The sequence below is a fragment of the Sprattus sprattus genome (assembly GCF_963457725.1).
Source record: "Sprattus sprattus genome assembly, chromosome: 2".
Classification (NCBI taxonomy): domain Eukaryota; kingdom Metazoa; phylum Chordata; class Actinopteri; order Clupeiformes; family Clupeidae; genus Sprattus; species Sprattus sprattus.
In genome coordinates, this window is record NC_137921.1 from 64,295,504 (window position 1) to 64,309,455 (window position 13,952).

Below are 13,952 nucleotides of genomic sequence, written 5' to 3' on the forward strand. Positions count from 1 at the left end.
GGTAACCTAATCAGGTGTAATTTACATAATACATGAACCAATGTAATAACCGGTAGGATAAGACATTACGTTTCTTGAGCAAGTATGTAGGGGGTCACACATAGACAAGATCTCTCTAATTCACATCCTTATCCCTAGACGAAACTGCTGCCTTTCTATCTATCCACAGAATACACCTCACTATGATGATATGTGGACTTGGCCAGGGTCATAATTGTCCTTAATTCATATCATGGCATGGGTTTAACTATGATCTCAAACTAGGGCTTTGCTGGAAGTTCCTTAAATAAGACCCCTGGCGTCGGCACTGATCTGGGTCTATGATCTGAATGTGTCCCATGGTTAAGTTCCCATGAGAAAACCAATCACGGGCAGCAGCAGCAAGGCTGTTGACTGTGGTTATATAAAGGCTTTAATTTGGAAAACGAACCACTTTCTTTCCCATCGAAACACCACAGGAATTAAAGAGAGTGCTACTGGTAGTCTATCGGAGAAATGTATCCTTACGTTTAGGGCTGTGTGTCCTAGACCTAGAAGAATATGTTTGCAGTAGGCCAGGCAAAAATTTCTGGTACTTTCTATTTCCAGGCCTGATGCTGCTAATTCAGTATCTTGACTTTTTTTTATTTATTTTTTTACAACGATTAGCTGTTACGGGGTACGATTCTGTCAAAAAGAAACTGTCTCAGACAGTTTTAAATTATTTTATTTGGGTGCACAAAGCGGCTCTGCCAACACGCGAGTGGGAGGCTGACCTAAAACTGTAATTTGATCCGTCCGCCCCTCTCTACTGTTTGCTCACTAAACTTATCGTAGCAAATCATGCGTACAGTCTGAACTGAGGCACCAACTCGAGAGCATGTTTCAGGTTGTCAGTGGCAGCAGACCGTGCTGTTGTGTAGCAATGAGATAACTTATTCTTGATCTGATCAGCTGAAATTTCTAACTTATAATACCGTACAGACAAAAGCGATGGAATCTGTAACAAAGTGGTCTACCACACAAGTTGTCGATTGGATGAGGGGTAAGAAACTACCTATAGTAGCCTAGGTCTGCATAGCCTATATGTCTGCTTGCTAGCTAGCAAGTGTACGCTGAAAGTTGAGGAAAGTTTTATTTATGTTAATGTTAAACTACACATTGACATGCTGTGTGGACACCAGGAAATGTTGGACTCATTTATTGATAAGCTTTGTGTCCGTTAAGTTATCGTGTCTGTTATTATTATTATATTATTATTTCACTGCGCTATTTCTGTGTTTTTTTTCTAATATGCATGATGTCTCTTTCCTAAATTGACAATCATCTCTGATAATTGAGCTATTGTTCATATCGCTGTACTGTTTACAGTAACATCTGTCGCAAAAACCTAACTCGATCTAAACAAACATAGACATGTTACTCGGTCAAATTACTGACTTTACCAAAGCTTGTTGCCTGATTATTTTTTTTCCGTGACTTAGGAACTGTTTACATGTGAGGGAAATGTGATCTCAAAACATCATTTTGCTGGATAATTTCGAATGTGCTGGTCTTGCTGTGTTTTGTGTTTACAAACGACCGCTGCTTAATGTCAGTCTAATGCCCCTAAGAGGAGCGATGGATGGATTTGTGTTTACTGTGGGAAGGGGAGCTTGCACGTGCGCCTAGTTTTGACTTGTCTGTTAAATATTCGCGGTCATAAATGCTAGTGTTTAGTTATCGATCATGAATGCCTTCGGAAACCGTTGAGATGATTTTAGTTTTTTGTTATTAGTTGATATTTGCATATTTCATAGTTTATGTAATGTCAGTGTTTCATGGTTCTAGTGGATTTACTGTAGTCCATAAACGAAGTAGCTTTAAAATTCAGCTCTTAATGCATTGCTACATAATCTCCTAAACCGCTTCATGCAGCTCATATGTTTTTTAAATTCATCTCCACGCTTCTTTTTTTCGGCGACCATGGCAATGAATTTGTAAGACCGCCTAAACCTTGTTCCTGTCACCTACACAAAAGAAATTCCACAAATTCCCCCGGTATTCAATGGCCGAAGGGACTTCTTTTGGTTAGAAATCCCCCTAACAGTCAAGGAAATGAGATCAAAAGCTATATTCAAAGCCAGAGGTGAGCGGAATGGATCCATTCAAATAGACTGTTCGTCAGAGTTGTGATGAATATGACGGAATCAATGTAGATAGTAAAGTCATTCTTATCTTAGGCCAACTTGTTGGACATGTAGGAGTATGTCTCTGTTTATAAGATTCAAACTTTGATTTCACCAAATGAATAAAGAATATTTTTATATAGAATTGTATTTCTGTCACTCAACGCAACGACCCATGAAAATGTAGCCTAATGTAAAAATGTAGCCTAATGTAAAATTCATAACCTTTATTACCGCAGCTTCCTTGCATTACTAACATCCTATGGCCTCAGCTTCTTGTCCTACATCTTCTGTGCCATGTGACATCTGCCCCCCATAATGGTAATAAGATATGCGTGACCCATTAATGGTTCAGTGCATTAATGCAAGCTGAATATTGAACTACTGTGGTACTCTGGACAATGGAGCTTTTTTGAGGGGATATTGTGCGTTTTGATTGGAAATTGTTGTGGGTGGTTTGGGGATGGATGGGGGGGGGGGGGGGGGGGGGTATGCTTAATATAAAGACTATGGTTTGCTGGGCATATAAGTGGATACCACACAATGGGCAGCTGAAAGTTTTTAGTCTCCTGCAGGACACATCCTGACAGGTTGGTTTCTTCTCCGTCTAAATATAAGTAAATGGATAACAGATAAGCTGAGTAGATTCCCTTGTGTCATTGGCCCTCCTGAATTAATTGAATGGTTGCTGAAGGTCTAGAGGCCATTAAGGCTGAGGGATAGTGTCTACTGAATGACAACTGCACCATAATCCCCCCCACCCCTTTGTAACTGGCACAATTGGTCATGAAGCATCGGCACCAGATAATGGATGGGTCAGCCGAACTGCAGCCAGAAGGGTCTGCAGAATGCTGGCTAAGAGCTCCATGGGTAGTGCACCCCAGTGGCATTTAAAAATAAAACCCTTTATCTCTGACAAGGGATAAGTAATCAATCAATAGTTATCAGTTTCTAACATGTTACATTTTACAAATGTATAAATTAACATGTGATCTATTTCATAGGTGTTTATTTGTATAAATATTGACCTATGTGATTACTGTTGCGTTTACATACCTCTGTAACAGTGGAAAAGATGATTGCTGGCTTTCATATGGATAGCTTTCTATGTTGACACCATTATTAGAGGGTGGGAAATAGCCTTATTATGGGGTGTTTAACGTCATGGCTTCCATGTCTCAAAAGCTCTCATAAAGCCAGTATCACTCTCTCCCTGCCACCAAGCACAGGATTTTACCGTTGGCTCTTAAGGTGCATTCGTGTAGCCTGGCCATTACCAGCCTGTGACTCCATTTCATTCCGTCTTTCAGTCTGGGCCAACCCAATGCATTTTGGTTTCCGAGATGGGCGGGTGCTTATCTTGAGGTTTAAAATCATTGGAGTTCCCTTAACCAATCAGCAACGTTTAGTAAGCATTCGGTAGATTAAACTCTTCCCAAAGCCAGTTGGGAGAAGAGCCACGACGTCCTTTCCAATCATAAAACTTACAAGAAAATACTCTTGTTCTCCTTTTAATTTTCTGATGTTCTCGAGAGTTGAGACAACTTTTCCGATAGCTTTTCGTGTCTTTTCCTCCAAGGCGAGTTTTGCGTCACAGCTCTGAACTGTTCGCTGATTGGTCCTGCAAAATTTTGAGTTCTGGAGACGATTGTCAATGGGGTTGGGCCAGAGTGAGTATGCGCTTGAAATCAATTCAGTCGGAAATACGTAGGCTGGTGTCACCAGGCTAGCATTCGTGGCCACATTCACTGGATTATAAACGTCTCGTGGAAACGTGAGGGAGCAGTCAAACCCCCTGACCTTTGGAGTAAGCTATGTAAATACGGTCATAAATAAATTCCTGTTGCACATTCACGCCTATCCCCACACTGCATTATAAACATGAAGGGAGTGGTTCCAGCTAATGTGAACCACAGGCTTTGTTTGGAAGCAGCCGTTTTTGACCCTCTCCTTGTGCAGTTAATGAGTAAACCCAAGTTATCAGATGCAGCTGAGCTGAGAACCAGAGGGGCTAATGCCGAGACTGTGTCAGATTGGCTATGAGACTCCTGTCAGGGCAAGTCTGCATTTTTCGAATGACAGGTGCTATTACACTGTCCTGCAGCCATGCAGCTCAGACCGAATACACCACATGTTTAGAATCAAGAATTTGTTACGGTTAGCGGGAAACTGTTTCAGCTTGCGTCGAGGTTTGTCTCCAAGTAATTGAATTCTACAGTGTTTTCTTTGCCCTCCTCTTCCACTTTTATGGGGTGAGCACTTAACCAGTGACAGTGTAATGTAGAGATGTAGTCCTTCCCAAGGCTTCAAAGTAGTTGTTGTTGTTATGTAGTTATCAGAGGGAGAGAAGCCTCATTCTGCTTGACTCTCAGCTTTGTCTTCCATGGATACCCTTCTAACCCTCCGAGTCACCAGGTGTCCTTGCTCTCTTTGTCAGCTTATCAGCGGCTGGCTGGCTGTCTGTCTGTCTGTCCTGTCTCACTGTTCTCACCCCTCCTCTCACAACACCTAGCACCTGTTCCAAACATCACCTTCCTTTTGTTACACCAGCCTTGAATTATGACAGGCCTTACACGGTCCCATGGCTCTGTTGCATGGCTGGAAAATGACAAGTGGGCACCGCTTCAATGTTTTGGGATAGTTTTTCTATTCAGGTGGGGTGTCTGGGTTTTCCACGCAGCCCTTTTTTCGGCGGAGACGCTTTATGTGTGTGACAGAGAGGGAGATAAACAAGGCTGTATTGCTGCCGGCAGCTCTGACCTATAAGAGTTCAGAGAACAGAAATCCCCTCCAGTGTTTTGTTTCGGTTGCCTGGGCTGGGGAATTAATGGTGCGGCCGGGAGCAGGAACCAAAACTGAGCAGAGTAATCAGCTGGTCTCAGACTAGTGGGAGACCAACACTAACCAGAGTAATCAGCTGGTCTCAGAGCAGTGGGAGACCAAAACTAAGCAGAGTAATCAGCTGGTCTCAGAGCAGTGGGAGACCAACACTAACCAGAGTAATCAGCTGGTCTCAGAGCAGTGGGAGACCAACACTAAGCAGAGTAATCAGCTGGTCTCAGACTAGTGGGAGACCAAAACTAAGCAGAGTAATCAGCTGGTCTCAGAGCAGTGGGAGACCAAAACTAAGCAGAGTAATCAGCTGGTCTCAGAGCAGTGGGAGACCAACACTAACCAGAGTAATCAGCTGGTCTCAGAGCAGTGGGAGACCAACACTAAGCAGAGCAATCAGCTGGTCTCAGAGCAGTGGGAGACCAACACTGAGCAGAGTAATCTGCTGGTCTCAGAGCAGTGAAAGACCAACACTAAGCAGAGTAATCAGCTGGGCTCAGAGCAGTGGGAGACCAACACTAAGCAGAGTAATCAGCTGGTCTCAGACTAGTGGGAGACCAACACTAAGCAGAGTAATCAGCTGGTCTCAGAGCAGTGGGAGACCAACACTAAGCAGAGTAATCAGCTGGTCTCAGAGCAGGGGGAGACCAGCTGAAACACATGCTGCTGGAGGAGTTCTGCTCTCCAAGACCAAACCTGTTTCGCTCTCCTTGTAACTCACGTAGCTCAAAGCAAAAGTATGTCCTTGTTGAGATATTATGATAATCTAAAAGATCCACTCGTGGTGGTATCGATGGTTTGTTGTGTCTATGGTTTATAGATTACCTCGTTTTTACTCTCTTCTTACAATTCAACATGAATGAACTTTTTTTTTTTATTGTTAGGAGTAGGTTATGAAATTGGATGTGGCTTCATAGGGAGGAGAGGAAGATGTTATGTCACTGCTGGATTTAGCCCAGAACACACACATAGACACCAAGCAAGTGAAAACAGCACAGGAGCTGATTGCAACGAAAGCTTTGTTTGGAAATACCGACTGAGAGAATTGTTCATTTTTGGTTGAGGAAATCCTTTTTCCCCACCAAGCAGTTCCTGTGAGATAGTGCACGTCTCCCTCTCATGCTCTCTCTCTCTCTCGCTCTCTCTCGCTCGCTCTCTCTCTCGAACACACACACACACACACACACACACACACACATTTGCTCTCTCCCTGTCTCTCCATTTCTCTTCAGTAAACCCAGCCTGGCCTGTGAAATAAGATTGATGTGCTGCCCAGAAGAGCACAGGAGAAAGGGTGGGAAATGAATGCTTTGAATGCTTTTCAATCGACCTTCCTCTCCAGTCCACCATCCCTGGCTGGGTTTGTGTTCGACAGGGTGGAGTAAACATTCCCTTTGTTGACCCCCCTCCATCCGAACCGCCACCCCCCCCCCACCCGCAGCTCTGGAATGCGGGTCCAGGCCAAACTCCACTCATTCATGGCCTGGACAGCAGGGCACGTGCCTGTTTGACGGACGGAGCCGGGCGCTAAACTTAAGCTCTGGCTGTTTGCTTTGCGCTCTAGCTGTCTGCCTGGGTGGAGGGGGTGGAGGTGCACGGCGTCAGCGCTTTCTCTTCATGCAATCAGCACACACCCCCACACCCCCTCAACCCCCACACCCCAGCCCACAGGCACTGGCTGCAGCCGCACCATCAGACGTCTGTTTCGTGATCAGAATCTCTCTGTGAGGTCTGGTATGGTGGTGCAAGACCGCATAACTCACCTGTGCCAGACGCAGACTTGATTGTCAGTGTTGCCAAATAGTGGGAAATTATCCATAATTAATTAATTGGAATTGAAAATGAATGAACATATGGGCAGTTTTCCTCGGTAGTCTCTTTAGCATATTGTACAGTCACATATTTGGTATTGACACGAGACATAAACCGCTGTCCTAGGTGGAGTCAACAGATTCAGAACTATTTAGAAAAATAAAACGAGGCAGCTAAAGCTGTATCCATCCAACAACGTTACTAATCGCAAAAAGTATTTACTCAAACATGGAGAGTATCATGTTGTCATGTTGTTTTGTCAACGTCAGGTAGTAAGGTTTTGGTCCATGTTTCCTGTTTCTTCATATTATTACTGTTTGTATAGTTTGGGGAAGACTGTGGCAATAACAGCTGACATCATTAATCTGCTAAAAAAGGGTTTTTACTGGCAGGGACGAACCCATTTAGCCCACTCTACTCACTCTAAGGCCCGTGCAAGAAGGCGGCCCGGGGGTGGTCCGCAGTTCAAATAAGCTAGATCTACATCAGCGAGGATGTGTACATTTATTTGTGTGGGGATTAGTAGCGAGGATATTCTGGATTTTGTTTGTTTTCGTGCCGCTGACCAATGATTAACTGAGCTTAGTGGGCGAGGGTGGGGTGGGACTGAAGCTGGTAATTCCCATAGTCCACTGACTGCACCGAAACCCTTGTGGGTGTTCTATGAAACTTACCTTGGCGATATATGAAAGAGAGAAACAAGAGCCGGCTATAACGTGTACTGCTACTGCGCACATCAGTGTTATCATTCTATGTCTGTCATGTTTTACCTTAGCAGTTTTTTTTTTTTACTGTCGTACAAAAGTAAAAAAAAAAGTAGTACTGTTTTTGAGGCGTCACATACAGTCATTTAATTTGTAAAGCGCTATTTTATGTGTTTGGTCTTCTTTTGTTTCCTTGTTACAGTTCCAATTCGTAGGCAGTGTTAATTCAGTCTTCTTCAGCTATCGCACACAGCCCACCCTTGTCCATAAACCAAGTCAAAGCAACAGAAAAGAAGTAAAGGGGGAGCTTTCACTGCAGGCTGACAGAGGAGAATCAAGTCTCAAGTCCTAGGAGGAGTCTTGGAAGACTCTAAATAGAAGGCAGAGAAAGGGCAGTAGTGTGGTACCCCCTGTCCTCCAAAGGTTGGTCTGGTGTTAATGCTAAAGGCAGATTCAGTGCCATTGCCCTTTTGTGTGAAGTGACTTCCCCACTGTAAGGCCCTTGATTTAAGGGGCCGAAGGCCAAGAAGAAGAATGGAAGAAGAAAAGGCAGTAGAGGATAAAGAGACTGTGTGTATGTTGCGTGTGGGAGAAGGAGAGAGAGAGAGAGAGAGAGAGAGAGAGGGAATGATAGAGGTGGAGTAAGAGAGGTTCAGAGAAAGAGAGGGAGCAAGTGGGATAGACAACAGCACTCTCTAATTTGTGACAAAACCTCTTTGAAGCAGGGCCCCAGTAATGTAGTGCCTTTTAAGCATGTGAGGGGCCTTGGCATTAGTGGGAGATTGTGGGAATGATCTGGAGTCTGATCAACAGGCTTTTGTGGATTTCCTCCTTGTTGCAGCGTATGAAACATGACGTTTAGGATCACTCCAGCTCAAGAAATACTCGAGAGAGTTGAGTTTGTAATCCTTTGTGTGAAGTCATAAGCATATGAGGTGTATTTCTAGTGTAATTCCTCTGCTGTATATCTCACATGGCAGTGGAGGAAGCAACAACTTGCACCAGTATTGCTGTCTTTTTAACCGGTGAAATAGATAGCACGCTGTCTTCCTGGCGTTCCGTGTAAATATTTAATGGGTGTGGACAGGTGTGTTTTGCAACTTGGTTAGCGTGGATAAAACCCCCACGCCTCTGTTGGCAGTTCTCTCAGGCCTCTTTTTCTTCCCACTCATTACTCTTCCAAGGAACCAAGATGTGTTGAAGGTTTCGCTTCATGTCTTTTTCCCGTACTTTGAAGTTCTGTCCACATGTCAGTTAGTGCCAAGAGGTAGTACCACAGGAGCCGTCCAAAACCCATAGCATTAGACTATCCCTCTAAAATAGTTTGGTTACCCTCCTGAAAAGTGGTTGTAGGTATTTTTCTTATGCCGATTACTTGGTCTATGACAGGACCTCCAACATCTTAAGTGCAGTGCAGAGATGAGCTAAGCCAGCTCAGGTGTCAGAAACTGGAGCTCTGCACGCTCGTTAGCCATTCATGACCCTCACACCAACACAGCCTGGCGTTGGAGTTGCTATGGCCCAACAAATGTGAACATCAATCAAGCGTTCCGGGCACAAATTACCTTGCTCACACTTCTTACCGGCCTGATGATACGTATTTCTGCAGAGCAGAAAATCAGCATGGTAGTTCTGTTTTTATAGGTGCCTTAAAGGCAAATCTGTTGCACATTTAGACATAACAGGCATGTTATTGTGACTAGGCTGTCATCGTTTACTGATGGTATCTCCATACCTCTGCTTGCAAGAGTGGGACTTGCAGCTGTTGTGTCATGTAGCGGGCCTTCATGGGTCCCAGCTGACCCTTGACCTCCCAGAACCCATTTCTGCTGAGAGCCTTTGAGTTTTAGGGGCCGGTGTCTGCCCCCCACAAAGTCAGTCCTTTTTCACACTGTTGACTCTGGAACTGTGGTCAAAGGACTGGGCAGCCCCATCCCCATCCCCCTACCACTAACACAAGCAGAGCTTCTAGAAACAGTGGCTGTGGGTTGGTTGGACAATGAAAGAGGGAGGGGGAGGAGGGTGTTTGTGTTTCCAGGAAGACTTTTATGTTTAACTAAAATGAAATATAACACATCTCGTCGGGGTTTATATGCTACTGAAGCTTTGCCTCATTACAGGGTTTGGTACGGCGTTAATCCTCCGACACATCACAGCGAGAAACAACAGTTTGTTTGTAGCTTTTGTTTGTTTTCGTTTGAACTGATCAAACAGAGAAGCAGCAGCAGTGCTGAGGTGATTTGCCTCGGCAAACACGTCGTAGCGGCAGCAGCCCCCTCATTATCCACCACTTCAGAGAGAGACACTGACCCCGCCGCCGGCAAACGAGCAGGCCATCTGTCACCGAGCTCACCAAATAAACACAGGGCCCACAACCGGTGCCTGGTGTGATGGCGGCGGCAGTTGTTTTCTTTCTCGGTCCTTCCCAGCTTTTTGTTTCGCCCGCTTTCGCAAACGCTAGTGCCAGTTGCTCAGTCCCTCAGATCTTCAGGCTAGAATTGCCACCAACTGTTTAGAAACCAACAAGTGGCCTCAAACTTGACATACCCTGAAGACTGGCTTAAATGCACTTTCCCAGGCTATATTTCCTATATTTCTCTTTACATTATTAATCAAAAGTGAATTTGTAATGTATTGATGACTTCAGTCTTCTCATGTGCTGGTGCCCTGAGCACATGCCCTGTGGGGCTGCTCTCTCTCTCTCTCTTTCCCCCCCCCCCCCCCTCTCTCCTTCTCTCTCTCTCTCTCTCTCTCTTTCTCTCCTCCCTCTCTTTCTCTCTCTCTCTCTCTCTTTCTCCCCCCCCTCTCCTTCTCTCTCTCCCTCTCTCTCTGTCTCTCTTTCTCTCTCTTTCTCCCCCCCTCTCTTTCTCCCCCCCTCTCTTTCTCTCTCTCTCTCGCTCTCTGTCTCTCTCTCTCTCTCGCTCTCTCTCTGTCTCTCTTTCTCCCCCCCTCTCTTTCTCTCCCCCTCTCTTTCTCTCTCTCTCTCTCTCGCTCTCTGTCTCTCTCTCTCTCTCGCTCTCTCTCTCTCTCTCTCTCTCTCTCGCTCTTTATCTCTCTTTCTCCCCCCCATCTCTTTCTCTCTCTCTCTCTCTGTCTCTCTCTCTCTCTCTCTGTCTCTCTCTCTCTTTCTCTCTCTCTCTCGCTCTCTGTCTCTCTCTCTCTTTCTCTCTCTCTCTCTGTCTGATCTCTACCATCCATCCACGGGAGCCTTCAGTAGCTGGCGTCTTGCTTCGATGACACACCCTGGAGGGTCAGTGCTATCCTGAGAAATGCTGAGAGTCTGACATTTTCAGGCCAAAGCAAACAGCGTTGTGTTGACTCAGTTCCTCGGTACACCGACTGTCACTGGTCCCATCAGCTGGGAGATCCGGCAGCCTGGTGGATTCCCTCCTCTAGCGTATCAGGGAGACATGGCTGCTCTCTGTTACTTTGCTTTCTGTGGAATTGCGTCTTCAGGTGGTTCTGCACAAGGTGCAGTGCTATCTTGAGAAAAGCGCTGTGGAGTTGGACGACGTCTCCTGGCCAAGGCAAACATGCCGTGTTGACTCTGACCCAGTGTTTACACCAATACTCTCGTAGTGAGAGAGGAGCTGAAACCCACACTGCCGTAGCCTCTGAAAGAAACTCTTTGTCTAACCCCACCTCTCTCTCTCTCCCTCTCTTTCTCCTTTCTCCTTCTCTCTCTCTCTCACTCCCTCTCTCTTTTTTTTTCTCTCTCTCTCCCTCTCTTTCTCTCTCTCCTTCTCTCTCCTTCTCTCTCTCCCTCTCTCTTTCTCTCTCTCCTTCTCTCTCTCTCTCCCTCTCTCTCTCTTTCTCTTTCTCTCTCTCTCTCAGGGCTGGATGACAGCCTTCAGCAGTACGTGCAGAACTTTGAGCGGGAGAAGGTGGACGGGGAGCAGCTGCTGAAGGTGTCCCACCAGGACCTGGAGGAGTTGGCTGTGACGCGGATAGGCCACCAGGAGCTGTTCCTGGAGGCTGTGGACCTGCTCTGTGCCTTAGTGAGTGAAGGGGAGGTGCAGTGTGGAGCAATGGGTTGAATGTTTCTCTTTTTATTACAGTTTTTTACAATTGCTAAAACACTAAAACCCACTGGGTGAACAAAGTTCTCAGTTGCCTGAACTCATGAAGCTAATTGGGCAGTCTGTTGTCAATACCTTAAACTATTTATCATGGTACAACACAATTTGCAGGTCTCACTTAGACTTTTCAGCAAAACTCTTAACACATTATCAGTCTTAAAACACATTCTGCACTCTAATTCACATGTCATCCATACTGGTAAACACAAGTGGCAACAATCAAATACAAATAGAGAACAAATGTCATTGACTGAACACAACCACTCAAAATTGATTTAACTTGTATCAAATGATGTGACACAACCAATATGAGCCAGTTTAGGGAGCAAACAGGTTGTTGAAGGTGGGAAGGAGAAAGTCTGAGAATGAATAGAAGAAACAATATTAGGGGAGGACGTTGACGTTGACTCCTTTGATTTGTGTCCCTTTTACTGTGGTAGTGTATATTGTAGTAGGCCTACAGTGTATTGTAGGCTGTATAAGGACAAAACGTAAACAAGTTATATGGCCCTGAACATTGTGCTTTCTATTTGGTACAGTAACAGTACTGATTGCTCAATAGATTTTGACTGGTTGCAGGTTCATATCAACGAAGAACAAGAGTGAGTTGTGAGTAGTGAGATGCAGGGTACAGTACTATAGGGGTACAAGAAGGAGAAAGAACCAACACAAATTAGAGCAAAGCAAAGTAGTTTGTATAATACATTTATAATACATTTGTATAACTACTATGAGAGAGAACATGTTTTCATTCATCAAAAGTCAATGATAGATAAATATGAAATTTGTTTTGAGGTAAAAAAAAAAAAAAATGTACTTCTCCCTGAGAACTATATGTTTTGAACAGTGTGTTTTCTATTTTTTGGTGTATTGTTTACTGACTGATTGAAAGTGTATATCTTTTTGAACACTTTGTTTATGATTTGACAGCAGTGTTTGATTTTGAGCACAGGTAAAACTGTTTTGAGGCGAAAGTTTCATTTTGCAAGAGGATTCAGAGGTTTTGTAAATAGTGCTTGAAGATGAGGTTTTGTGTTTAGAGTTTAGAGAAAATGAGTGACTGTTTCAAGAATGTGTTTTAGCAATTGTAAAAAACTGTAATTCAATTAAATGAATTCACATTCATTCTCCAACAGGGACAGTAAGAGCAGGTAATAATTATATGACTTAAAGCAAAGCATTGTTATGAGACGTCCTTGAAGATATTGGTCAACGATAACCGTCCCCTGTTGATTTGACATGGCCTGCTGTAACCCCGGAGTTTCAGTCCACCAGGATCAGTCAAATATTGACACTGAAGTGTTTGTGTTTGGAGTTTCGCTCAGTGAAGAGGGATGCATGTATGTTTTAAATAAACGTAAGCAAACAGTAGCTCACCTGTAATACAAACCATCAGGAGAATTTAGAAGGAAGGTTTTTTTGAAAGGTATTGTCCAGATGAAGTTTTTACCGTAGGTCATTTAATAAATACAAATTCTGTGGGTTTCACCCCAATCAGGAGTTTGAACCCTTCTGTCCTGTGTGAGTCTTGCCCCATTGGAATTGGTCCAGTGTTTCAGGGCAATCTCACACAGGGTCGTCAGGTTCCACAGCACTAAATCATCCAATATCTGACCTGGTCTAGTGGACCATAGCCGCTGATCTTTGTAAGATTGTTGATATGGTGTGCTTACATATAAAGTGAACTAGTTAGTAAGAAAAGCTAGTCATCGATGGTGTGTGACATCTATAGGCATGAGCACATTGACATGCATGCGTTTGGATTGACATACAGTCCCACAGTCAATAAATCCTAAAACGGCCTTGTAATAAGGATGATTCCACTTTCCACTGGCACACGTGATGACTACTGATGTTATCGTCAAATGAAAAACACTGTCCACGGATCTCTGTTTTGATGGTTGGACATCACACACAATCTGCTTAGGATTTGTACCAAGTGTAACCGTGCCCGGCTTTCATCATGCACATGACATTCAGTTTATCGGACTAGATCTCTGCAAACGGCCATGTAATCAGGCGGGAGAGAGAGCTGTTCTCCTTAGGACCGTAATAATGACTGCGGTGGCCGGTGTAATGAGCTGCTGCTCCCGCTCTGGGAAGTGCGGGCTGACCTGCGCGGCCTTAAGGAGCGTGCCTGATGGACTGAGGAGGAGACTGGCAGAGAGGACAGGAAGGCAGGGATTATGGAGGAATGTCCGCTCAGCTGCCTCACTCTCTCTCTCTCTTTCTCTCTTTCGCCGCTTTCTATGCCTGTGTCCTGTTCTCTATGCATTTTCTCCCTTGCTCCCCCTGTTTCCTCAACCTCCTTTTTCTCTCTCTCTCTCTCTCTCTCTCTCTCTCTCTCTCTCTCTCTCCCCCCCTCTCTCTTTCCTTGT

General features: G+C 44.7%; 1 protein-coding gene across 1 annotated transcript in view; it reads left to right on the top strand.

The window, feature by feature from the left end:
• Positions 1-888: 888 nt before the first annotated feature.
• The window catches only part of LOC308382839 (connector enhancer of kinase suppressor of ras 3-like), a gene marked incomplete at its 3' end in the record, with an annotated part of 40,862 nt that continues 27,798 nt past the window's right edge, over positions 889-13,952 (top strand). The window contains exons 1-2 of the mRNA XM_080860361.1: positions 889-1,024; positions 11,330-11,493. Coding sequence (XP_080716487.1) covers positions 973-1,024; positions 11,330-11,493 — 216 coding nt within the window. The 5' untranslated portion in view covers positions 889-972. The remainder of the gene's footprint in view (positions 1,025-11,329; positions 11,494-13,952) is intronic.